The sequence below is a fragment of the Sorex araneus genome, chromosome 6 (assembly GCF_027595985.1).
Source record: "Sorex araneus isolate mSorAra2 chromosome 6, mSorAra2.pri, whole genome shotgun sequence".
In the NCBI taxonomy this organism is placed as follows: domain Eukaryota; kingdom Metazoa; phylum Chordata; class Mammalia; order Eulipotyphla; family Soricidae; genus Sorex; species Sorex araneus.
In genome coordinates this window covers 129,176,769-129,203,414 of record NC_073307.1, presented here as the reverse complement: position 1 = coordinate 129,203,414, position 26,646 = coordinate 129,176,769, and the positions used below count along the sequence as shown (strand labels likewise).

The window sequence follows — 26,646 nt, the reverse complement described above, 5'->3', positions numbered from 1 at the left end:
TGTAAACAGAAAAGGGGGAGATGTAGGATATCATTGGTTTTTCCTTTCTATCTTGCCACAAAGATTTTAGTCTTATCTGATAATAATCTCTAAACATTTTAAAACAACATTGGTATGTCCTGTTCTCCTTGCCACAAGGAGCTTAGGTATATCGGGTCACACCCATCAAAGTGCTCCCGAGTCACTCCCATTCTTTTGTCTATCTGTAACCACTTCTATGCTCTCTTCCCCAACCAGTTAATCAGCTTTTTCACCTAATCAGACTCTGTTAATTTGTAAGGTCAGATCTTTCTAGGACACTGAACTTATAAGTTAATATTGCCTTTCTCCTCTCCTTGTGTCTTTTGAATAGTTTATTTTAAAGCAATGTCCTTTTTGTATGGACAAAGAAAGACAGTTGTTAATATGCTTTTGCAACATGGGATTTAATTGGCTACGAATATTATTCACTCCCGGGCATCTGCTTTCTCGACTTAAGCCTCAGCTGCCCTTTCTTCCTAGCACCCCCAAAAGTAGCATCCCGACGAGGGACGGGACGAACCCAGGGCAAGAAGTGAGTTATGTGCTACCCTGGCATCGAGATGGGCCTGGCCAAAGTGCCTAATGCTTAACTATAAGTTAAGAGCTTGATCATGGACAAATGCTGCCATGATCCAAAAGCAACGACAAGACTAGGACCCTGCTAGGGATAGGAAAGACTAATCTGGCCTGAGCACTGTAGTCTGAGATCGAAGTGACCCCAGGAGAGCAATTCTATAAGCTTAATGCATCTCTTGCTATGTCCATACAAAATGATTAATATTATGAATGCTTATATGTTAGTTGGACAAGGAGAGGAGAAACACACCCATGGGATTCCGCTCTTGGGTGGGTGTCCTGCTGAAAGAGAATCTGTCCTAGAAGAAGCATCCCCTGAGGGAAAGAACTTTACCCCTGTTGATTGTGACCACACCTATGTGTAAGCCCCAACCCCTCATGCTGGGGCATTTAACTAGGCTGGAAGAGTGGGCTGGGGGGCCAGTTCCAGTGCCAGATCTGGAGAAGCTAGATCCAGATCCAGATCCACAGGAGAAGGAGAATGAAGTAGGATGGGGGAGGAAGAAGCAGGAGGAGAATCAGAGGAGAATGGAGATGGGAATGGAATAAACTGCAACTGAGACCAACCAGCCTGGCCCTCGTTCCTTCCTTCGCCTGCCTCGTCATCGCCATCAACCTCCCCTGGGTGGGTGAAGTAGCTGGAGACTACAGAACTCAGGAGGCAGGAGAGATGGAGCGCCACTGCCCTGTGCCCAGTGTAGTGCCCCACGTGCCCTTTTTTGTGTGTTTACACACTGTGCATCGCCAGGTGTGATCCAAAAAGCAAAATTTAAAAAATGTGATTTTAGTGAACATGAGTGAATATTTCAAAGTCAAAAAGAATAGGGACTGACTATATAGAGAACAAGGGGTTTAAGTGCTTGCCTTGCATGTACTTGCATGACCCTAATTCAATCCCTAGCACTGCAACCTGGTCTTGCAACCTCAGGAGGGTTGAGACCAGGAGCCTACCTGGTATGGTCTAAATCCTTCTCCCCCAAAAGAAGAAATGGTATAGTATAAAATTCAGCCGTGCATCTCTGAACATGCCCTCAGCATCCATACTACATCACCCCACATCACCTCACTCTGATCTAATTGCGCAGAATTCCTCCTTTCTCTCTGAAGTTCTGACACTTTCCATCAACTAGAGCTTACAGACAACACTCAAACAAAGGTGATGCTATCCCTAAAAAGGATTTTCTAGAGGTCAGAGAGAGTGCAGAGGTTAAGGCACTTGCCCTGCATTGGGCCTACTTCAGTTTAATCCTTAACCATGCATATGGTCCCCCAAGGGCACTGCCAGGAGTGATCCTTGAGCACAGAGTTAGGAGCAAGCCCTGAGCACAGCCAGATGTAGCCCCTAAACAAACAAACAAAAATTATTTTCGTACTATCCTGCATGAACTGGAGTGATAGCACAGAGGGTAGGGAGTTTGCCTTGCATGCGGCTGACCTGGGTTCGATTCATCCATCCCTCTCCAAGAGCCTGGCAAGCTACTGAGAGTATCCCGCCCACATGGCAGAGCCTGGCAAGGTACCCGTGGCGTATTCAATATGGCAAAAACAGTAATAACAAGTCTCCCAAAGGAGATGTTACCGGTGCCCACTCGAGCAAATCGATGAACAATGGGACGACAATGCTACAGTGCTACTATTGTGCATTTTTTGAAAAAACCTAAGTCTTCTTTGATAATGTCTAAAATACAATTCTAATGTCTAATTCAATTTTAAAAACTTCTAGTGGCTTACTCTAGATCAGAATTCCTCAACCATTTCTAACTGAGGCTCCTTTCTGACTTTGTTTCCTTCCTGTGACCCCATCCTATTGACTGGCTCCCAACCATGACCCACCACTTATGTAATTCTCACCTGTGCCCTCTTGGGACAACTTGGGAAACTCTTTTATAGACTAATGACTAAATCTATGACTTGATGGGCCACAACAAACTCGCTCACCCTAAATGCCAACCCCCTTTTCCCATACCATCCCCAATCTTAGCACTACATCATACAACCCACTAAAAGCCTCCTCATTTCCTAAGCAAGACAAGCATTTATTTTTCCTGCCTAGCTTTGCTGACATAGCCTTCTCTCTAGCATTCTCATTCCCCACTTATGTACTAGTGAAATTTTTAATCATCCCTGTACAAATGTTTTCTTCTTACTAAAGTCAACCTCAACACTATGCACATTTTGTACCTAAAAATTCTTTATTTAAGGGAGATTTACTGTGCAATGTGGGATATTTAGCAGCATCCCTAGTCTATACTCACTAGATGACAGCAACGATCCTCACCCGCCCTCCTACCCTACCATCTGCAGTCGTGACAACTGAACATGTCTTCAGACATTGTCAGATGTTCTCTAGGCTTCAAAACTGTCCCTGGTTGAGAATCAGTGCTCTCTGTTCTCTGGTTACTCCTAGTGAGAAATTATTTCACCATTTGATTTTATTAGCAACACTGTGTGCATTAAAATTCCTACAACTGGGCCAGAGAGATAGTACAATAGGTAGGGCATTTGGTAACATGTATTTGGTCAGGTTCTATTCCCTCCATCCTATATAGTCTCCCAAGCACTGCCAGGAGTGATTCCTGAATGCAGAGTCAGGAGTAAGCCTCGAGTACCACTGGGTGTGGTCATAAAACAAGCACTGTGGCACTGTAGCACTGTTGTCCTGTTATTCACCGATTTGCTCAAGCAGGCACCAGTAACGTCTTCATTGTGAGACTTGGGTTTTGGCATATCAAACACACCATGGGTAGCTTGCCAGGCTCTGCCATGCAGGCAAGATACTCTTGGTAGTTTGCCAGGCTCTCTGAGAAGGACGAAGGAATCAAACCTGGGTCGGCCTCATGCAAGGCAAACACCCTACCCGCTGTGCTATCGATCCAATCCATGACAAAACAAAATTCCCAAAGCCCTGCAACTAATGCAACAAGAGCATCAGCAATAACATCTGTTTTGTTTCTGTCATTTCTTATATGCCTGGCTCCTTTCAAAGGTCTTACGGGCTCATTGAAAGTAGGATACCTTTCTAGTATCTCTGGAACCCAGCATTGTGCCTTACTATACTCGGAAATCAGGACATAGTTCCTGAATTGATATGATAATATATTGTCTTGGTCTGTTTATCTTCTGACAAGACACTTACTATAAAATCAGTCAAACAATTGAGGAACTGTTATTCTTATGATGTTTTTGCAAGTTTCTGCCCTACCTTCTAATTTATAAGGACTTCAAGAACACTAGATCATGAATAAGTTGGTTGACTTTTTAAAAAATATTACCATGTTTTGGAATAGTTTGTTGAGTAAATATTAATGTTCAGACTCAGATTAACATCATAATGCAGTTTTTTTCAATACATGTATGCAACTAAGTCTATTTGCAAACTAAATGTCATTAAATGAAAAATTTTAAATGTAAAGTAGTGATCCAAACCATCATAAGTATCAATTCATAAAATGCCAATAGATAGCATTCTGGATTGGATTGTTTCTTCTGTGTGTCTGTGTGTGTGTGTGTGTGTGTGTGTGTGTGTGTGTGTGTGTGTGTGTGTGTGTGTGGTGCTGGGGATCAAACCCAAACCCAGAGCTTCACACATTGCAAGGCAAGTACTCTACCACTGAATCACATCATCAGTCCTTGTTTCAACTATGTTGATTTCCTTTTCCTAAATAGTTTTCATTTTCTTAAGTTGTCCAATTTCTAGAAGGGTAGAAAACATTCGCATTTCTTCTCTCTTAACCTATAATATTTTTGCTTGTTTTTTTTTTGGGGGGGGGCACAGTTAGTGATGTTTAGACGCTACTTTCAGCAAATTGCTCAGGGGTCACTCCTGCCAGTACTCAGGGAGCATGTGATGACAGGGATTGCTGCCACCTCCCAGATCTTGTGAAATTTTAAAAATTCACTACAACACTTTGTGCTTTCTCCCAGGCCCACAAGTACATACTTTTGAGCTAACTGGCTTTCAATATGGAAATATTAACCTACTGAACCATAAGCTCTAGGTTATGTTTAGAGTAATTTTTAGAAGTTGTGGGGAGCCCGGCAAGCTACCTAGAGTATCCGACCCACAAGGCAGAGCCTGGCAAGCTCCCCGTGGCGCATTCAATATGCCAAAAACAGTAATAACAAGTCTCACAATGGAGATGTTACTGGTGCCCACTCAAGCAAATCGATGAACAATGGGATAACAGTGCTACAGTGTTACAATAGTTTTTGATATGGCAAATACTTCTAGGAGCTGAAAATGCATTTGTTCCTCTTCTTACCTAGCTTCAGAACTGATTTTGTAGTTAGAACTATAAAGCTGTCATCCAAAATGGAAGATATTATTCCTCAGGTCTTTTCTAACAAGATGGAGCTACTGAGTTCTGACCAGTCCTCATCACCACAGTCCTCTAAACACCACCAGCAGTGATCCCTGAGCGCAAAACTAGGAGTAGTCACTGTTGGGTGTAATTCAATGCCCCCCCAAGAAAACCCCCCACAAATTAGGTAAGCAATATAAGTATAAATGTACATCATACATATATTAACATATATAATATTATAAATTTGGAGTTTAAATGTTAAAAGCTATATAAATCATAATTTGTTTTATGTAAATCATAGTACAAATCATAGGATTCCTTATACTTTTATTTATGTAATATTATTAGTAATGACACTTCTCTCCTTTCAGTCTTGAATTTTAATAATTTGAATTGTCTCTCATTTTCTCCCTGGTCAGTCTAGCTAAATATATGTTTATTTTGCTGGTCTTCTCAAAAACTTCTATTTTGGTTGCATTAATATTCTCACTTGCTTTCATTTTTATTTTACTTTTATTCCATATTTTGTTGTTTTAGTTTATTCTATTTATGGTCTATCATTTTTTTCCTCTTACTAGGGTTTAGTTTGAACTTCATTTTTTATAATCTTAAATAAAAGAGTAGGTGATTGATTTGAAGTCTTTTAAACATAGTATTTAGAACTATACAACCTTATCCCCACTGCATCTTAAATAGAATTTTGTTGGTTTGGATTTTAGAGCTACACCTGGCAATGCTGAGGCAGATTCCTGGCTCTGCGTTGAGGGACAACTCTTGAAGGTATTTAGAGGGACATATGTGGTGACAGAGATTGAATCAGGGTTGGTAGCATGCAAGGCAAGGGCCTTAAACCCTGTACTACCTCTCTGAACCTTAAATGAAATTTTAAGGTTCTACAGAGAATTCTTTGTGCACATCTGGTGAGAATATACTGCAGTTTTTTTAACTATTGCAAACTTTCTCTTTTTCTATTTCCTAGTATGAGTGCTGACTTTTTTTCTTTTAAGTAGACAACATTTTGATTATAAAACAACATGCTTGAGTTTAAGCTTGGTGTCTTTGCAGGAACACAGGTTACTGATAGTTAAAAGAGTTCTGTCACAGTCTAATGTAAAAAGCAAGCACATGGGTGGGGGGTGGAAGTGGAGCGAAGCGTTGGCTCAGGGGAATCACTCATGGGCTGGAGCGTACTCTTGGCACGTGAGAGTCCTAGATTCTATACCCAGGCTCAATACTCAGGTTTAATACTCAATATACAGAAATGATCTCTCAATACTATCAAATATAAATATATACGTGTACATATGTATGTGTGTGTATATATATACATATATATATTGTTTTTTATTCTCTCTCCTTCCCTCTATCTCTCCCTCAGCCCTCTCCTACTCTCCCTATCTCCCCCTTTACTCTTCTCTATCTCTCCCCCTCATACTTGAAAGTTATACATGTTTCATTTGGGACCTTCTCAAAAGGTCTCTTCAGTTAGAAGTTTCCTCTCTTTTTTTTCCTATTAATTAGGTTCTTGGCAGCCCTGACACAATGTTTATGTCCCTTAAGCAAAGACCAGTTTATAGTGGATGCTTCCTGTGCTACCATATGCCCTTTCCCTTGGCCTGTGCACTTTGTTATTTGCCTTGCTTTTTCCATAACTTGGCAGTATTATCACCCACTCCACGTGACAAGTGACATCATTGCTATAATGAGAATTCCAAGCAGCACCACTGGATCAAAGCCCATCTGTGTGCCTGCTCCCACACTTGACAAAACAAATTCCAAATTCATTCAGCATGCCGGTGCCATTTAGTCACTGTGACATATCCCAAATTTTGGACTCTGTGCAAAAACCAATCTGTGCCCACAAAATTAATCATGGAACACATTTTATGACGTTTGACAACAACTTAAAAGGTTCTCATCTCTGGCAGGTGGCTCTGCCAATCTGCAAGTATGTGCACGACAAATTCTTAACAATATATTGTGTGGCTGAAAATAAATCGTGCTGGATGCACAGCCTGGAGAGAACCAGAGTGAGTTCTACCCATCTGAAAGCCTTTCTTAGGGATATGTAAGTCAGACCACAGCCCTGTGAAAAGACAATGGCCCCAGGTACAAATGGAATGCCAAAGAAAAGGCAACAGCTCGTGTGCCAGTAGATGCTGAGAACATTGGCACAACTGCCTATGTTGGCAGGACCACGAGTTTGAGATGGCTAATTTAAGCTACAAGATCCTGGCAAACAGATTTATTTAGGGCAAGGGTGCGTCAGGAAGATGCCAGAAAAATACATCAATCTGTGCCTTTACATGTACTATAGAGTGATGATGAAACAACTGACATTAAAAAAGTAAACCCTTACACTTTAATATAATCTGCAACTCATCCTAACAAGAAAGGGTTTATTTCAGATCACTGGTACTCCAAGATGTGGTATTTCATGCACTAATCTGAAATCTGTGACCAAGAAAATCTCCCTGCAAAGGGTGTTCTTGAAAAGATTTCTCCATATTGTTGCTTAATTGATTATGACGGTCTTTTTATACCGCAGTTATTTTAAATGCAGGCTACTTTGGGGGAAGGGACAACAATAAATAAATGCAGGCTAAGTAAATAATTTAACTAAAATTTACATGCTGAGGATTTTACAATTATATTACATACACAAGTTTATTAAACTAGCTCTGTTGGACAAAGAAATAGTACTGAGACTTTAATCACACGGCTAAAAGCCTGAAGATAGACCCCATTACTTAAAAGTAATGATTTTTTGCTACAATAGACACCATTATTATAAATATCTTTTTTTAATATCTAACACTTACTTAATAGATATTTCAGTACATGTTCCATATAGTAGTGCTAATTTGTGTGTGGCTGAACAGGGAATAAAAGAGTAAAACATCTCACTTGGAGCATCTAGTTTCCTTGTTTTACCATTTTCCTAGCTTCTCTAGAGAGCGTCCTACCTTCAATTTTCCCCACCCTCTCCCCTTTTTCTCTTAATTGAAACTGTCTTAGTACATTGCATTTGCAATGTCTTGGGTTAAGAAAGCTTTCATATCCCAGCAGCCTACTTAGGACTTTGATTTCTTTTTAATGCATAAACTTAATTTGCATAATTTGGCTTTCACTGGGATTTGTCTAGACTCACTTCCTCTTTTACTCTTCTCAGAGGCAGGGAATAACAGGAAGATGCAACAGGTGAAGAAAGCAATTCTTGATTAGGAAGCCTGGAAATTCAATAATCTAACAGAAACAAAGGCAAAATCAGTTTTGCTTCTTTCCTGCAAACAAAACTTCCTCTGAGATATGGGACAACAGTCTTCTCTTTCATAAAGTGAAGGCTTTGAACTCTCCAGATCTCTCCTAACTCTAAGATGTCAAGGTAGATAAATTAGGGACTAGGAGAGATGACTTATAAAGGCAGGGCACATATTTTGCATGCTGGAGCCCCAAGTTTGATCTTTATCATTGCATTACCCCCCAAGTGCCAGCAGGTGTACGCCTCCCTCAGAAAGAAAGCACCACTCTCCCCCCCCAAGTGTATTAGGTAGGGAACTTTTAGAGGGATTTATCATGAACAATTAGCTGTTTCATTTACTTTTGTTTCATTTCATTTTAATTTTGTTTGCTAAATACACATAGGTTGCTTGGTGATGTCCCTCTCAGAAGTAACTAGATTACCCTGGTCCCTGGATTATAGTATTGAGGAAAGAAAAGACCAACAGTGATGGGAGTAAGATGAGAAAGAGAAGAGGGAACAGGGGCAAGGGAAGGGACCTTTGACATATTGGGTATATAGAGCTGTGGTATATCTATATATCTAAATCACAGAACCAGCAAAGCTAAAAACATGAGATCTAATCTAAAACTGTGCCTGCCAAGCCTGCAGGCTGAGGGGTGGGAGGGAAACTTGGGACATTGGTGGAAGTAAGTTAGCCCTGGTGATTGGATGATGTTGAAACATTGTATGCCTGAAGCTCAGCTATAAGCTCAGTTTGTAAGTCATGATGCCTTAATAAAAATTTTTAAAAAATGTAAAGTAGCTCCTAAAACCTTTCTTCTTTACCTATGCTTAAAATCTTAAACTGTTCTGATTCCCAATTCTTTGTTTTGGTTTGGTTGGTATTAAGGCCACACCCAGAAGTGCTCAAGGCTTACTCCTGGCTCTGTGCTCAAAGATCACTACTGATGGGGCTTGAGGGACCATCAGGGATGCCAGGGATCAAACCTAGGCTGGCAGCGTATAATGCAAACACTCCTACCTGCTGTACTATCAATAATCTCTGATTCCCAATTCTTTTTTTTTAATTTTATTTTATTAAATCACCGTGTGGAAGATTACAATGCTTTCAGGCTTAGGTCTCAGTTATACAATGCTGAAACAACCATCCCTTCACCAGTGCCCATATACCACCACCAAAAAAAAAAAAAAACCCACACAGTACACCTCCAATCCCGCCCCCCCCACCCCTACCTTGTAACTGATAAGTTTCATTTTACATTCTGTTTACTTTGGTTACATTCAATATTTTAACACAAACCTCACTATTGTTGTTAGGAGTACCCCACTAGATTCAGACCTACTGTGAAGACAAATAAGGTCGCGCGGCCGCAGTAGCGGCCGCGCAGTTTTGAATTTCTGTACTTTAACAAGAAGTCCAGGGAGATTTCTTCCAGATATTAGATCATTGCAGGCTTGAAAACCCAATCTGTGGTCATCTTAATATGGCGGACACCGTGCCCTTCATCCCCGGAGAGAAAGAGGCGAGAGAGAGAAATACCTTTCCCCTCCTGGGCGGGCACGGGTCCAAGGCTTAGTTCTCAGGATGGAGACATTCTGTGAGGAGTTGCCCATGCCGAAAGAGGTTTTGCTGGGTCTGGATTCACGCTTGTGCAGCTGCGGAGAGGCCGCACACGTGTGCGGCCCTCGGGATCACATCTCGGCGATCTGATTCCCAATTCTTAAAATGCAATTTTTGATTCTCTCTGGAAACAAAATGGGATTTTTCTACTTACTTCTGAAATACTGAAATTTCATGATAATTATGCCTGTCAAGAACTTACCAAGTGAGGCTCAGGCAATCTTCAAAGAGCTGGAGTGCATGTTTTAGTAGGTGTGAAGTTCCAAGTTCAATCCCCACCACTGTGTATCTGCTACCTGCTCCACAGGCGCCTTGCACCCTTTGGGTGGCCCTGCTGGTCTCCTTAAGTGCCATTTCTGGATCCAAGCACCAGTCAGGCCCACACAGCAAGGCCAAGTGTTGTCCAGGCTTCTGAGCACAGCTGAGCAGCAGCCTCCCTCCTTCCACCAAAAATAAATGACCAAAGAGAGTTGAGCAGATTGGTGAAATGAGTATAGGCCAGAGAGCTAATGCACTTTCTTTGCATGCAGCTGGTCTGGGTTTAATCCTGGGCACCACATATGGTCCCCTGATCCCCAAGAAGAGTGATTTCAGAGAGCAGAGTCAGGGCTAAGCTCTGAGTTCTGAGAGCAAAGCCAGGTGCCACTCTCCTGGTAAGATGCCCTCAAATATAAGTTTACATGCCTAGCATTTATGAGGGCCCGAGTTCTATCCATGGCACCCCACATGGCTACTGAGCACTGCAGGGTGCAAGCCTTAAACTGCCAGGTTCGGGATGGCCTGAGGCACCCTTATCTCAAGGAAGGGATATTTCAGAAGGAACATAGCATAACAAGTGACCATCCTCTTTATGAAATAGTTCCTTTTCCTGATAGAGTAGACCCACACAGTTCATGGACATAGGGTAAAAAACATTGAGGGATGCTGCCTCAATGACAGGACACAATCCTTCACCAAAAAAAAACTAAACTGGTTTTACCAAAAAAAAAAAAAGCTTAAAATTAATACTCAAAAGATAGATAATTCACAATCCAGAGCCCTGGGTACAATCCCTGGCACTGCACGATTGCCCTCAAACAATGCTGAGAACAACCCTGGAAAATAAGCCAAGAGTAGGCCCTGAATAACAGCAAATATGGAAAAATCCCATTCCCAACACCTAGATCAATATAGGGTCTTGTTTGCATTTGTCATGCCCCATATGGTGATATTGGTGTCTACCAAGACACCTGGGAGACAGAGGCATTTAATAAACACTTTCTGACCATATTTTTGCTGAACAGTGAATAAGAGATCCACTCAAGAGTGCTATTGCCAGACATGATGGACACCTGGACCCAAAGAACACCAGAGAAATGGGCTTAGAAAAAGTGGCATATTTTCAGCAGAGCAGAAATGTGGTTCAATTTGCAGATGTATACCATTTAGAGCTGGAGGTGGAAAAGAACATTACATCTAAGAACATCAATGAGCCTTTGGAAACAAAAATAAATAAGTTTAAATATACTACCTTTACTACAGTGGTAGTTATATTTGAGAGATAATGAAAAAAAGGGGTTGAATGAATGAGTGCATGTCAAGTATTTGAAGATTTGGAAAGGGATGAAGAAATCATTGAAATTTTCTGAACAGAAACTATTGATGATTAAATTGGGATTGAAGGGCAAAAAGTGATGGCATTTGTTATGTATTAGAAGAAAATATTTTAGTTAAATATTTGGAGGCACATGAGGGCATAAAGGAGACTGCTAAAACAATTTGTATAAAAACTTCTATATTAAAGCACATAACATTAACAATCATATCAGGCCACAGTTGAAATATTGGGCAAATTAGTGTTCCACTGAGAAATTATTTTATGGTTTATGAAATTTGCAAAAGTGATCCTAAAATGGACTAAAGCTTGGTATTATTTATTTCACAATACTTCACTGAGGTAAGATTTTGGATTAGCTATTTGGAGTTGTTTTGGGGGCAATATCCAGCAGTTTGTGTTTGCAAACTCTGCAGGATAGGGGGGAGAAGGGCTTACCATGTGTTCCTCCACAGGTGATCAAATCCAGGCTTTCTGCCAGGGAAGCATGTTCTAGCCCTTGGAACCATTTCCCTTACCCCTCAGATCAGCTTTTCTACTTTATTTTTTAATCATGAATCTATGATTTACAATATATAATGGCTTTTACACACAAAATTATAATACCACACCTATCACCAAGTGTATCATCTCCTTCTCCCAACTACTCCAAAGGCCCTCCCTTCCTATTCCCAACAACTCAATTATGTTCTCCCATTTTGTTGCCTTTGGACTTTTGATGTAACTTGCTATGTATCTTTAAGTCCCACACAGGAGAGCCCCCATCAGTCTTTTAGGATCAGTCTTTTTTCTTGCTCACAAGGGTATCTCTTATGCTTTTGTGCTTTCCTCTTCATCCTCAAATAGATTTGTAGTTAAGATTGACCTTCCTTCCTTCCTTCCTTCCTTCCTTCCTTCCTTCCTTCCTTCCTTCCTTCCTTCCTTCCTTCCTTCCTTCCTTCCTTCCTTCCTTCCCTCCCTGCCTCCCTCCTTCCTTCTTTCCTTCCTTCCTTCCTTCCTTCCTTCCTTCCTTCCTTCCTTCCTTCCTTCCTTCCTTCCTTCCTTCCTTCCTTCCTTCCTTCCTTCCTTCCCTCTTCTTTCTCCCCCCCTCCTCCCTCCCTCACTTTCTCTCTCTCTCTTTTTTGCTTTTTGGGGTCACAGCCGACAATGCTCTGAGATTACTCCTGGATCTGCACTTTTGGCTGTTGTCAAGGGACCACACTGAGTATCAGGTATGGAACCCGGGACATCTAGTGCACGGCAAACGCCTCTGTGCCATTCTCTGGCCTCTGGCTGCCTTCCTCTTGAAAGTCAAAGAGAAATGCTACTCCTGCCACAGTAACGCGTTCCCACACTTGTCACTGAATTCCAGAGCCTAATAGGGAAGGGCCTCGGAGACACGCCTCTCCAACAGGGAACATGCTAGTTAGGGAAAGCAGGGCCGGGAAGGCGAGTGTGGCAGAGGACATGTTCCGAGAGCAGTGCTGGCTCACAGTCACCAACTGTAGAGCTCCAACAAGAACGCGGGCTTTTTCCCTTTTGCTTTTTGGTTTCCTGACTGAGCTTGGGGGTCACTCCTGGAGGGTTCAGGGTTGTCGAACCCGGCTGGCCGAGTTCAAGGCAAACTTCCTTAGCCCGCTGTCCTATCTCCGGCCACAAAACCCAGATTCTGGTAGGTGGAGGCCAGGGGTCAGAATGAGAGCGACACGGGGACCAGGAGGGCCAGGTCAGGAACAGAATCACTTGGTACGGGAGGCAGGGAGGCCGGCCCAGGTGGTGCCTGGATGACCCGAGGCCCTGCTGGAGGCCAACAGCAGAAGAGAATCGTCTCAGCATCCTCTTCCCTGTAGGAACGGCCGGCATTCTTGGAACAAAAAGAGACGCTCCCCTACCCAGCTTGGGTTCGAAAGAATAAACGGGGTAGGGCTTCAGCCTTTCCTCAGAATCTCGCTCTAGGAAACATCTCTCATAACTTGGGGGCTTCCCTGCCTTGGTTTCTTTTTTTTTTTTTTCCCAGTTTTCCTGATTTGGGCCATTTGCTCTTCGGTCCCTTGCTTTCTAAGTTTGACTCCTTGAGGACAAGAACCTGACTTGACCCTGTCTGCGCCCGCCACCACACGACGGCCGGCCGATAAGGGGCGAATGAGGGAAGGCAGCAGAACGCGGGACGTCAGGAAGACGCCCCCCAGGACTGGGCAAGGCTGTCGCGCCTAACCAAAGCCTGCCAGGCGCCCCGAGTCCGAGCCCAAGCCCCTTCACTCCCAGCGGGGGCCCGGCTCCCGCTCTCGCGAGACCAGCCGTCCTGCCGCCGCTAAGCCCCGCCCCCCTCTGGCGTCACTTCCTGCGGATTTGCAGGCTAAGGGAGAAGATGGCGGCGCTCGGGGAACCTGTACGGCTGGAGAGGGGTGAGTGCGGCCACCTCCGGAGCGCGGAGGGCAGATGGGTGGGGGAGCGCCGTGGTGGCCGCCGGGGAGGAGGGGTGGCCGAGGCTCCGACACGCGCAGCCCAGCTGTCCCTGGCGCCGGCGCGGGGGAGCGCGGACGTGGCTGCGCCCGGGCCCCTGGGAGGGCGCTTGCGGATACCCAGACACCACCCCCCACACACATACCACCACCCACCCCCGCTCCCCGGGAAGGGGGGATGCTGGGTCCCGGGGCGCACGGCGCGAGGTCAGCACCACCTGTCCGCCTTCGCGGACCCCGGCCGCACGCGTGCTCGCTAGGTGGGCGCGGCGCCCAGCAGGCGGCACACGCCCCGTTCGCCGGGACCCGACGACGCGCCGCCAGTGCTGCTGCGCTTCCGAGACCCGCGGGGTGGGGGCGGGGGAGGGGGCGTGTTGCCCTCGGAACCCATCAGTATCCGTCTGTATCCACGGCCCCGACCCACGACGCGCTCCCACGGATCCCCGGCCCGACGTTCCTCGCCCCGCCGCCTTGTTGGTTAGTGGCACCGGACTCGTTTGTTTCTCGTCTCGGGCGCCCTTCCCCGGGTCAGAAGAAGGGGCTTCTAGGTGGGCTGGAGAGGTGGCTCAGCCCTTAGACTGCATGCCTGGCATGGGTGAGGCCTGGGGCTCGGCCTCCCCGCACCCCGCAAGGCGGAGAACTCTCTTTCTCTCTCTAACACACACACACACACACACACACACACACACACACACACACACACACACACACACACACAAACACACACACCTCCCCCCCTTGTATTCTAATGATTTGCTCTTGGGAAGAACGTACTGGTAGATTGTCAGCGACCTGGGAAGTGCACTCTTGTTGCTTCTTTACAAATCCCACGGGTTGCTAAGTCGGACCGGCCGCTGGCTGTTCGGTTCGGTGCCAGCCGTCGAGCAAAAAGGAAATCTGTCTCCAGAGTAGATACCAAAGGCTGTTCGGTTCGGTGCCAGCCGTCGAGCAAAAAGGAAATCTGTCTCCAGAGTAGATACCAAAAGACCCTGACAAGTCCTGAGTGATGCCAAATCAGCGTTCTGTTACGGATGGTTTTAAGCTATCCGCTTTTCCTCTCTGAGCTCTTTTCTTTCAAATCTGTTTCAAGCGTGATTTGGCCGCACCCGGTATTGGACTGGAGCACTTAGGACAGCGTGTTTCGAGCTTGCCTTGCACGCGGCCGACCCGGGTGCAATCCCAGCAACTGTATGCCAGGCCCCCTCCACCTCCCCAGCACTGTCAGAAGTAAGCCCAGAAATTCCCCGGGTGAAGGCCCCTGCCCCACCCCCCCAAAAAAAAAGTCACCGGCTAAGTATTTTGAGTGCCAGTGGTGACGTACAGGATGGAGGTCGAAAATAATCTTGCAAGTATTAACATTTGCAGTTAGTCCGAGTACTAAGTAATTTCAGCCCTAAGAAGGCAGTGCATTTTTAGAAATACCGTATTTAGAGATACCTCTTTCCCCATGCTTTCACACAAACAATTGTGCGCTCGACATTGTTTCTCCCTTATGGTGTTCATTACTTAGAAGCCTCTTATACATGTCGCTGTTTCCCTCCAACTCACCAAGCCATTAATTAAAGTATCATTTTTGTCAGAGGAGTAGCTACTCTGGGAAGCCTTGCTAAGTTAGACCTAAGCCTGTGACATGCTCCTTCTCAGCACAATGGCATTATGCTTTGTGGATGAACAAATCTGTGTGCTGTTAACAGGAGTAGGTGTTTCTCTTTGAAAGCCAGTTGTAGAATTCTAACACGTTGGCAGTCTTTTCTTTTTCTTTTTATTTTTTGGCAGTCTTTTGTATTTTTAAGTGCAGTATAGAATCTGAAACTTCACCTCTGGCATTTAGTTTTGGTAGTCATGCTTTTGTCCCCCCACCTCCCCTCTTTTCAAAGTTTCTTCATTTCCACAATAGAAAGGTCAGCACCTTCGGATGAATTACTAGTGGTTGCTGTTTAGCAGGAAAAGAAAGATTGCAAAGTTGTCTGATTCTTATTTAGAATTTCCTTTAACAGGTGTCATAAACAAACATGCCGATCAGCCCTACTGCATAAACATAGTGTTGTATGATTGAGTTCTGAATATCTTCCAAATGGTCAGAATGTCATTCAGAAGAGGAATTCATTTGAGAAAGCTGGTAGCTCCAGTTAACCAGCCCCAGCGAGGTCCCAGCACCACATGTGGTTACCTGAGCACCTCCAGGAGTGGTTCCTGAGCCCAAAGGCAGGACTAGTCCCCAAAGTACCCTCCCAAAGTATTTTAATACGTCTCCTTTTTTTGTTAATTGACAGTTTGCATAATTTACATATTTTAACTTTATAAATAAAAATTACTGACCAATAGTCCCAATTCACTACCCTTTATTGGTAGGAAATCAGAATATGGAAAGCTTGTTTCCTTTATGTTTAATTTTGAAACTGCCAGAAACTGCCCCCGACGCCCGCCTTAATCCCATCAACGGCCAACATCCAGGGACTATAAAACCAAGTTCCCAGAAGCTTATAGCCTAGTTCTCCCTCTCAGAGAACCTGGTAAGTTACCGAGTGTTTCCTGCCCGCATGGGAGAGCCTCACAAGCTCCCCATGGTGTAGTCATATGCCAAAATCAGTAACAATGAAGGGTCTCGTTCCCCTGACCCTGAACAAGAGCCTCCAATGCAGCACCGTTGGGAAGGACGAGTAAAGCGAGGCTGCTAAAATCTCAGGACTAGGATGAATGGAGACGTTACTGAGACCGCTCGAGAAAATCAACGATCAACAGGATGATGATGATGATGATGTTTAATTATCAATTTAAGCTTTTTCCTAAAATTAAACATTTTGCTTTGCTATGTTTTTTTCTTCTAGTTTCCCAACTGGAGACACAAAAATGCTTATTCTGTCAAGAAAGTGACTTCAGTCCTTATAAGTGCATATTATAGATGTAAAATCAGCTTTTCCACTTAGAAAAAAGTCATCAAAGAGTAGTGAATAATCAAAGTACAGATAATTATTAACAGTGTTATGACCGAATCTGAAACAATTCATTACTTTACACTTCCAGTTGGACTGGAGTGATAGCACAGCGGGTAGGGCGTTTGCCTTGCACTCGGCCAACCCAGGTTCAATTCCTCCATCCCTCTCAGAGAGCCCGGCAAGCTACCAAGAGTATCCCGCCCGCACGGCAGAGCCTGGCAAGCTCCCCGGGACGTATTCGATATGCCAAACACAGTAACAGCAAGTCTCACAATGGAGACATTACTGGTCAGATTGATGAACAACAGGACGACAGTGCTATAATGCTACACTTCCAGTTGAGAATTGTTGAATGTGCTGAATAGATTTTTGTATCTCTGGGGGCAATGACCATAGGCCATATTGCGTACCAGGCCCTAAATTATAAATACTGTAATACGCTCCCTCCCCATTCCATATCCTCGCCTCTCACCCCAGAACATTGCTGGGGCAGGCCTCCCCACAAAAAAAAAATCAAAGGCACTTACCTAATGTATGTATGCTGTTCTAAGCCAGGCCCTTTGCCACTTAATTTTTTTATTACATTGTCAAGGGTGTGTGTGTGTGTGTTCCCCCCAATCTGTTTGGGTGGGAGAGGGGAGCGGAAGGCACACTGAGCAGTCCCTGCAGGCTATTCCTTGCTCTGTTCTTTGTGACTGTATGTTGCTGGGGATGAACGTCGGCCTCCCATGTGCAAAGAATGTGCTCAGTCTTTCAAGCTATCTCTCCAGACCCGCATTATCAAATGATTCTCTCAAGAAAGGGACTTTTGGGTGGCCAGAGTGATGGTACAGCAGGTAAGGTGTTTGCCTTGCACACAGTCAGACCAGGTTTGATCCCCAGTACCACATTTGGTCCCCCAAATACTGCCAGGAGTGATCCGTGAGTAGAGAACCAGTAGTCAGCCCTGAGCACAGCTGGGTGTGGCCACGAAAACAAAATTAACAATTTTTTTAAAGGAAGGGACTGTTTTCACTTTACAGTTGGAGAAGCCAAGAGTAACTTGGTTTCTAGTATTGAAGCCAGATTCTCAGAACTAATCGCTTTTTTCTTTTGTATAAACATGTGTTTGAGTTTGTCTTTGGGTCTCCAAAGCAGTGCTCTAGGGACCATTCAAGTGATTCTTGTCCAACTTGGCTGGATGGATAGTTCAATAGTCATCCCAGCAATTTGACCTGGTTTGGAGGGCACATCCAGTGCTTGGGGTCAAATTCTGGTCAGTGAGCACACAAGATGTACACCCCTGAACCCTAAGCTGTCTCCCCAGCCTTGATTGAGTTTATCTTAATTCAAATAGCAGGTTATTGACCCTAAGAATAAACCAGTCAGTTTCATTTGTACTGCTGTTTTAAATCTATTCCTGCCAATAATTGCACATTGTTGAATTTGTCTTCCTATGTGTGTTTTCTTTGGGGAAATGAGCAGTGAGTAGTGCTTGATGTCTTGAACTGTGCTGTGCTTTGATATCGTGATTAGTAAATGTTCATGGGCTGAAATCTTAATATCGTCAACTTTTCTGAAGCAGTGAAAGAGCAGAACAATATTTGTATTCCTAATTCACATTCAAGCTCAGTCCTTTTCAGTGATATTCATTTTCTCATTTATTTTTGCTGTGTGTGTCAGAGATGTTTTTATATCTCATACTTGAGCAGCATTAATATTTCTCACTGGCATACTATAAATCATATCTTTTTTGATTTTACATTTCCAGCCTCCTGGAATGTTTTATGTACTCTTGTCAGCGTTTGAGTAGTGAGTCCCAGTTTTTATATTATACAGGCATTTAGAGAATATTCAGAAAATTACCAGTTGTATGTTTGTTTTACTCTAGATATTTGTAGAGCAATTGAATTGTTGGAAAAACTACAAAGGAGTGGAGAGGTACCTCCACAGAAGCTTCAGGCTTTGCAAAGAGTCCTTCAAAGTGAATTCTGCAATGCTGTAAGAGAGGTGAGTTAATGGGATTACAATTCACTAAAATCTTGAGTTAATTAGGCAAGTTCATCTAAAGTTAATAGTGATTTCATTTTAAGCCATCCTGTTTCACCTCCCCTTTCCCCCTGTTGCTGTTGCTGTCTGAAAGTTACATACCTGGTAACAGTGCTGGCACTCACTTGGTTTGCAGTGTACAGAGAATACTACTTGTGGCACCAGGATTGCACTTGGCAGTATGGGTTGTACCTTGAATTTGAGCTTCCCACCTCAGGCGTTCTACCCCCAAGCCACGTTCCCGGGCCCTCATTTTTAATTATTTAAAACCCTGATGATAACTTTGGGTTTTACAGGTATATGAACATGTCTATGAGACTGTGGACATCAGTAGCAGTCCTGAAGTAAGAGCAAATGCAACTGCAAAGGTAGGATTAGACCTGGCATCTCATGCATATAACCCGTGCCCCCTATCACTGAGCTCTGAAAAGAGCATGTATCTTTCAAGCTTCAGTAAACTCTGAATGAAGAATCTGGAACTTTGGGGGGCCGGAGGAACCCATAGCAGGGAGTTACTCAGGAGTCAGTCTTGGATCTGTGCTTAGGAGTCACTCCTTGCAGAGTTGAGGGGTTCCATGCTGGCGATCCTACGCAGCCAGCCCTGTGCAAGCAAGGTAAGCTCCTTAACCCCTTTGCTATCTCTCAGACCCCAAAACAGGGCTTTTGTTTTTGTTTGGGGGCCACACCCAGCTGTGTTCTGGGCTTAATCCTGGTTCTGTGCTCAGGCATCAGTCACAGGTCAGCCTTGCTCAAGACAAATGCCTGATCAGCAGTACAACCTCTCTAGCCTCTGTCGTCCATCTTTTTTTAATTGCCCTTACAAAATGTATTTCATAATGCAGTTTGGATAACGCACTAAAAATACCCGGACATCCGTAATAAAGTTTTATATATGCATATAATGTAGGGTATTGTGAAAATTTTCTTCAAAGTTCTGAGTCATGAATTGTTCATGTTTTATTAGTGAGGAATCTTTAGGTTAGGTTGCTTACCTTAGGTCACCCTAATAGTAAGTGGTAGGACTGGGTGCAATATTCTTCAAGGTTGCTCCTTGTTTCTCCCCCAGTGTGGGTCAGTGTAAATAGTAGGTTACTCAGCTCTGAGCACCACCAGATTTGGCCAGAAAAAAGATTTTTAATAATAATTCAAGCATAGACCTTAGTGTCCGTAATCTATGGTTTAAACAAGTAAATATCAATAGGAGGTGATTTATACTAACTTACATTGTTAGCAGATAATATTCTTAGATATTACTGGCTCCCAAAAGGAAATACTAGATTTGAAAAACACTTAAACATGTGGGTATTTATACACAATGGAATACTACTCAGGTATAAGGATAAAAGATGTTACCAAGGTTAGACCCAGTGTGAATTTTACTAAGCGAAAAAGGAAAGAGTAAAAAAGAAAGAGAAGAATAAATACTGTATTTCACTCATGTAGAATATACAAAGCAAGTGAACTTATAAAATAGAAATAAAAATAGGGCCAAAGAACTAAGTGGACTGGAGTTCATGCTTTGCATGCAGGAGGCCCAGATTCAGTTCCTCCCACCAAAACCATGAAGAATAACCAACAAAAACTTTCACATTAACCATATGTATCCTCTTTATTTTATTTTTTATTTATTTATTTATTTATTTATTTAATTTTTTATTGAGTCACCATGTGGAAAGTTACAAAGTTTTCAGGTTTAAATCTCAGTTATACAATGCTCGAATACCCATCCCTTCACCAGTGCTCATATTCCACCACCAAGAATCCCAGTATAGCTCCACCCCACCCCCTCCCACCCCAATATTTTATTTTTTTTATTTGAAGGGTCTTTTTGTTTGTTTGCTTATTTTGGCTAAGCAAGCCTTATTATGACAGGGTATGGTGGTAAAGGCTGTCACGGGAATAAGAACTTGGAGATAGCTCTAAGGCTTTCAGGAATGCATTACCTACCATTTGTTTAGAGGCCACAATTGTCGATCTGTTTAAACCCCAGAGTCATTTGGATGAGCTGCTTTTCAGCCAGCATGTCTTTAAACTTGGTAAAATTTACTCCACTTGTTGGATATGTGGATCATGTAGTGACCAGGGCACTTGAACTCGGCCCATGATGGGACATGATGACTTGGCCGGTGTGGATCCTGGCCACCATGCTCTGGCTCCCAACCTACCCCCCCTCCCCCGCCCCAAATTCCTCTTTGGAGCCTAAGATTGTGGCCAGCTTGAGCAGATAGGAATGTCCACTGCAAAGGACTCTCTCCAAGGTTCCTTAGAAAAACCCAAATAAGCCACAGGCTGTGTATGCTACCAAGGAAACTGCTTGCAGCCGTGGGGTCCCACAATGCAGAGCATGTTGTTTTGTTTGTGACAACTTAGTTATTAAATATATAGTCCAAATAGTGCATCAGCCTAGGTGGCTGCAAATACCTTCTGTATCCGGCCCATGTTAGGCTAGAGGTATTCTCTGCATTAATGTGCTGTGTTCCATCTGCTCTACAAGTCTACTGGCGAAGTGCACAGAAGTTCTGTGCACTGAATGGACCAGGAGTAGCCTGCATACTTTAATTTTTTTGTTCTTTGTGTGTGTGTGACTGTTGGGAGTAGGGGGCGTGTGTGTGTGTGTGTGTGTGTGTGTGTGTGTGTGTGTGTGTGTGTGTTGTTTTGCAGTACTAGAGATAGAATTTTGGGGTATTTGTGTGTGTGTGTGTGTGTGTGTGTGTGTGTGTGTGTGTGTGTGTGTATTGTTTTGCAGTACCAGGGATAGAATTCAGGCCTTACTTAGAAGTGAAGTTCTTTGTCATTGTATTGCATCCGTAAGCAGAGACCTACACAATCTTAAATCTTTTTAGGTAGTTGCAGGATTTACTTCCCTTGACCTTTCTAAAACACTATTGTTTTGCTAACCTTTCTTCAAACTGACTTAATGGACATCCAGACTGCAAATGTATGTATCTCCAACATTTTTTTCAAAGGAAAGAGGGGCCAGAGAAGCAGTATATCTTACTTTGCACACTGCTGACCCCTACCCCTGGTTTGATCCCTGGCACTGCTGTGGTCTTCCTGGCACTTCCTAAGTCATAAGTCAGCCCTGAGCACTACAAGCTGTGACCCCGAAACAAACAAAATATAAAGGGAATAACAGAAATAAATAAAGACCGTATTTTCAGATATGTAAAATTTCCTTTCAGGCTACTGTGGCTGCATTTGCTGCCAGTGAGGGACATTCTCATCCTCGAGTTGTTGAGCTACCAAAAACAGAAGAAGGTCTTGGCTTCAATATTATGGGAGGCAAAGAACAGAACTCGCCAATCTATATATCACGAATAATTCCGGGTGGAATTGCTGATAGACATGGGGGCCTCAAGAGAGGAGATCAGCTCCTGTCTGTTAATGGAGTGGTAAGGATCCATTTTATTTGTACTTGTAGCTTGTATTGACCATGTGGGGTATGGGTAGGAAACAGAAGATTGCAGGGGGAAGGACTGAGTTGGGAGATACCTCGAGGGATTGCTATTTAACACAGCAATACTTTTAAAAGCACTCGTTATTTGCTTTTATTCTGGTGTAAATTAGCGAACAATGTTTAGTGTGATTTTTATGAAATAATTAAAAGCTTTATTTGTTCGAAACGGTCAACCTGAGAGAGCTTAACAGGCGGGATTCCTGTCACCTCATAGTCCAAAGAGCATCTCAGCACCCCTAATAATTACAGAAAGCACAGCATTATATAGGCCTAGGATCACTAGGTATGGCCCCAGACCCAAAAGAAAAGAAAAAAATCTAAGAATATTAAATCAGAAATGAATACACATTAGCCATATACGCAGGTGCTTGGTTTGTTTGACTTAGTATAATACAAAGATCTTTAGGCTGCCTCAGGCACCTTGAGCAGCACCTAACCTAGTATCTCTGTGGGGTTGATTTCCAGGAGTCTCAACTACTAGGAACTGAGAAATCAGTTTGTTTTTATTTAAAAAAATCAAACTTTTGTTCTACAAATAGGATATACACTGAGGATATTACACTGTTTAAAACAATACAATTCTAAAAGATTTTAAAGAATTAGAATTATTTTGTTGAACAACTTTAACATTAAATTACATGCATTTTTTAAACTTTTTTTGAGTTATTGACAAAACCTAGGTATTAATTTTCTGTATTTATTTTTTCTAGAGTGTTGAAGGAGAACATCATGAAAAAGCTGTAGAACTACTGAAAGCAGCTCAAGGAAAGGTTAAATTAGTAGTACGATATACACCCAAGGTCTTAGAAGAAATGGAATCACGTTTTGAAAAAATGAGATCAGCGAAACGCAGGCAACAGACCTAATGCAGTTGAGAACTGTATATTCTATTTTGCTTTTAGCTAGAAAAATTTTACTTGTGACCTACTGATGGCCTCAATGCCAGTGATTGTAAAAAATCAAACTTCCCATGAAATCCTTGCCATTTTATAAATGCCTATTTTAACATCATTTGAGGTTCTAGAGATGCATATACTTTTTTCTGAAAAGAAAAAAGTGAGAGGGCAATTCTGTCCTGCTGTTTTTACAGGCCTTTTTCAAATGCAGATTTTGTCATAAAGTTGTTATAGATTTTTAAAAATGCTTTTTTAATATTAAAATGTACTTTTACATTCTTATCTTTTTTTAGGAAAAAAAAGGATTTCTTCCTTTGGCTGCTTATTTAAAAATAACACTTCTCTAATTCATTTTTTGCTTACTCTACGTTTTTTTAATCTGTAAAATTTCTTTACAGTTCTCCAAGAAATCGAACACACAGTCTCAGCTTCAGCAGTTCATTACACTATCAATGTTACCATTGCTGCTGCATTTCGTACTTTGGACACACACATATATGATGAACACTAAGTCATAACAGTTTTTTACTTTAGACAATGTCTGATGAATATTCATTTGTACCGGTTTATAAAAGCAACTTTTTAAACACTGAGGCAATCATTGTTAAAATATGTGTGTTTTCATTATATTTGAGGATCGAGGCAAGAAGATGTAATTTGTTAGCATTGCTGATTACATCTTTCTGTTTTTATTCAGCAGTACATCAGATTGCAGATGCAAAAATAGTTACGTTTTATCTTCTACAAATTTTTAAAATGCTATTCATCTTTAAATATAATTCTTATATTTGATCCTTTCATACCTAGTGATGAGCCAGTTGGTGGTGGAAAATAGAAGAAATAAAAGTTACTGCCTTTAACCTCAAGTGTCTACACTTTTACTAGCTTGATTTAAAAGAATGACACCAAGTAGAGGATAGGAGGGCATATTTAGGGCACATTGAAAGATGAGATGTATTCATAAGGATATGCAGATTTACTAAAAGCAAGTCAGACCTCATTAAAAATGGTTGAATTTTTAAAAATCCAATCTTTGTTTATAATTCAAAAATACTAGTGGGAATTCTCAGAGATACCTTCCTTTGTCCACTGGATGTCACTATTTGACTAAAAGGCAGCTTTTAGTGGATGGCTGAGGTTTTTTCAAAGGCTGAAATTAATGAGTTGGGGTTCATTCATTTTCAGTTACAACTTATAGGAACGTTTTATGTTGTTTTCTTTTTAATTTTCCATGAGGGAAGCTAAAAAGGTAATGGATTGAAATTTATAAGGAATTTAACGTAATTATCGATCCTGTGTAAACAGTGGGCATTTTGTTACATTCCTTCAGGAAGATGAGCAATGTGTACCTTTTTCTGCATGTTTGTGAAAAGCACTGTGAGTCTTGAAAGATTATTCCAGTTTTCAATTATTTAAGAATAAAAATCAGTCAGCCTTGTTATTTATCATATAGGTATTGAACACTGGATTGCATGGTTGAATGTGTCTTCAGTCCACTACAAAATATGCTTGTTATTAATAGGATCATGTTGTCAAATTGTATATTTTCAAAGTTAATTGATGTTTTTAAAATGTTGAGACCAAAGTAGTGTAGAAGAATTATGGATTTATTTTAATTTAATTGTAAAGTTACTAGAGGTATTTGTTGTAGAGCTTTATATATTAAAAAGAGGTATTGGTGCATATAAAAACAGTAATATTGTTATGCTTGTATTCTTGCATTGCAGGGTAAGTAAACCCTGGAGAAATCTTATTTTAGTATAGCTACAGCTGCAGTCGCTTCTAAGGGCGTGTCGACATTTCATTATAAATTATAGCTTCCTAGTTCAGTGTCTCAGCTGTTTTCAGAACTTTCAGCCAAGTTAAATCTTTTTTGGTATTGAAACTTAGTAAGTTGAGTAAGCTATTTTTTTTTTCCTTCTACAGTAATCCACAATCTGTTCTTTGTGTGGGTTGGCACTTATTTATAATTCTTAAAATAAGGATAGCTCAGAGGAGCCAAATACAGTAGGCTTTATGCTACTGTTGAGCATGAGTAGCAGTAGTTTTAGTTGATGCAGCTTTCACAGTTTTTAAATATTTCACAAACTTTAAATCTTGACCATAGAAAAATTCAACCATTCAGTGGCAAAGATGTGTATATTGAAGGAAATTTCTGTCTTGGAAATAAATGACTTTTGGACATAACAAGGCACATAACACATCTAGGTGTTTGATTTGTAGATTATAAACATAGTGAGGCAGAGAGATAGTGAAGCAGGCTCAGTGCCAGCTTTGAGTGTGGGAGGCCAGGCTTCAGTCCCTGGCCATGCCCAGCACTGCTGGATGTGACCCCCCCAAAAAAACAACCAAAACTTTATAAATATACATAACTCTCCCCTGCCTATTCACCTCACCCCCCAGATCCATTTATTTTCTTGGTGTTTTGGAATAAGTTGACTCAGTGATTCTCGGCCTTGGCTGCTGGAACACCCTGAAGAACTGTAAAAAATATTGATAACCTGAGTTCTGTCTCACATCAACTATATTAGAGATTCGGGGGTGCAGCCACATACTGAATTTTTTTTATTTGTTTTCAACCTTTTCCAGTAATTCTAAAGGACACATCAGGTTAAGAACCACTAGTTTTTCCTTTTCTAACACTGGACTTTGTTTGGAAATATCAGAGTAGGATGATATTTACACCTATGATTCCATTTACACCTATCAAGTGGTAGCAAAATGGCTATATTATTTATTAGGAATGTATTCTTTAGGAATAAAAGATATTTAGCATTCCTTACTTCAGTGGTAAATAAAATCTATGGTTTTTCTTCCTTAAGTAAAATCTGCCAGTAGTTTAAACATAAACTTGTAGTGTTTCATTTTTCTGCACATTTTTGCTTTTAAAAACTTAGAAAAATAAATGTTTATTTGAGAAAGCATGTTTAAACATTGCAGGTGAGAAATACTGGTAATTATGTGTTGCTTAACATGGCCATTTTACCCCTTAGTATAATTGTAAGTTGTAGTGAACTAGATCTTCGGGATTTGATAATTCTCATGTTTTTCTTAAAACTCATTGTCTTCCTTCCTCTTCCAAATTCCAGAGTTATTTTTGTTCAAGTACTTAGTTTGGCTTAAGTACATCATTTACAGTTTAAATGGATGTTAAAGCTTTGATAGACAAAAAGGCAATGGCTTACCTGAGAAGAATGTCAGCATGACTTGGTGTCAACGTAAAAGAATACATGTGGTGATTATTTTATAATGTGGAATGATCATTGGAATATCCAGGACTCTAGTCATTGTATTTCCTGAATAAATGTATGTTTATGAAATTTCTAACTTATATTTTATTGTCTCCTCTGCCAACAATCCGATTTTTTACTCTTTCTCCAAAATTTCATCAATAATGAATCTTCTAAGGTAGTTCCAGTTTTAGAATGGTAAGATTGTGTCAAAGACAAAATCATTTGCTAATTAGTTTTTAAGAATTCACAAATAAATTTGTATCTGTACATAGTTTTAAAAATATTATCTAATATG

The 26,646-nt window shown here is 41.8% G+C and overlaps 1 protein-coding gene and 1 pseudogene across 1 annotated transcript; one reads left to right on the top strand and one right to left on the bottom strand.

Annotated features, from left to right (window-relative positions):
* Positions 1-13,694: 13,694 nt before the first annotated feature.
* Positions 13,695-26,445, top strand: LIN7C (lin-7 homolog C, crumbs cell polarity complex component). Its single transcript, XM_004607859.2, has 5 exons — positions 13,695-13,744; positions 18,608-18,726; positions 19,062-19,133; positions 21,948-22,157; positions 22,933-26,445. Exons 1-5 carry the CDS (start codon positions 13,708-13,710, stop codon positions 23,086-23,088), a joined length of 594 nt encoding a protein of 197 aa, XP_004607916.1. The 5' UTR covers positions 13,695-13,707; the 3' UTR covers positions 23,089-26,445.
* Positions 21,011-21,098, bottom strand: LOC129406310 (small nucleolar RNA SNORA70; annotated as a pseudogene).
* Positions 26,446-26,646: the final 201 nt, after the last annotated feature.

Bases quoted from the DNA above. Each gene is read 5' to 3' on its own strand.
- LIN7C (XM_004607859.2), top strand. From the start codon at position 13,708: ATGGCGGCGCTCGGGGAACCTGTACGGCTGGAGAGGG. The intron at 13,745-18,607 runs GTGAGTGCGGCC...GTTTTACTCTAG, and splicing joins ACCTGTACGGCTGGAGAGGG to ATATTTGTAGAGCAATTGAA. The intron at 19,134-21,947 runs GTAGGATTAGAC...ATTTCCTTTCAG, and splicing joins GAGCAAATGCAACTGCAAAG to GCTACTGTGGCTGCATTTGC.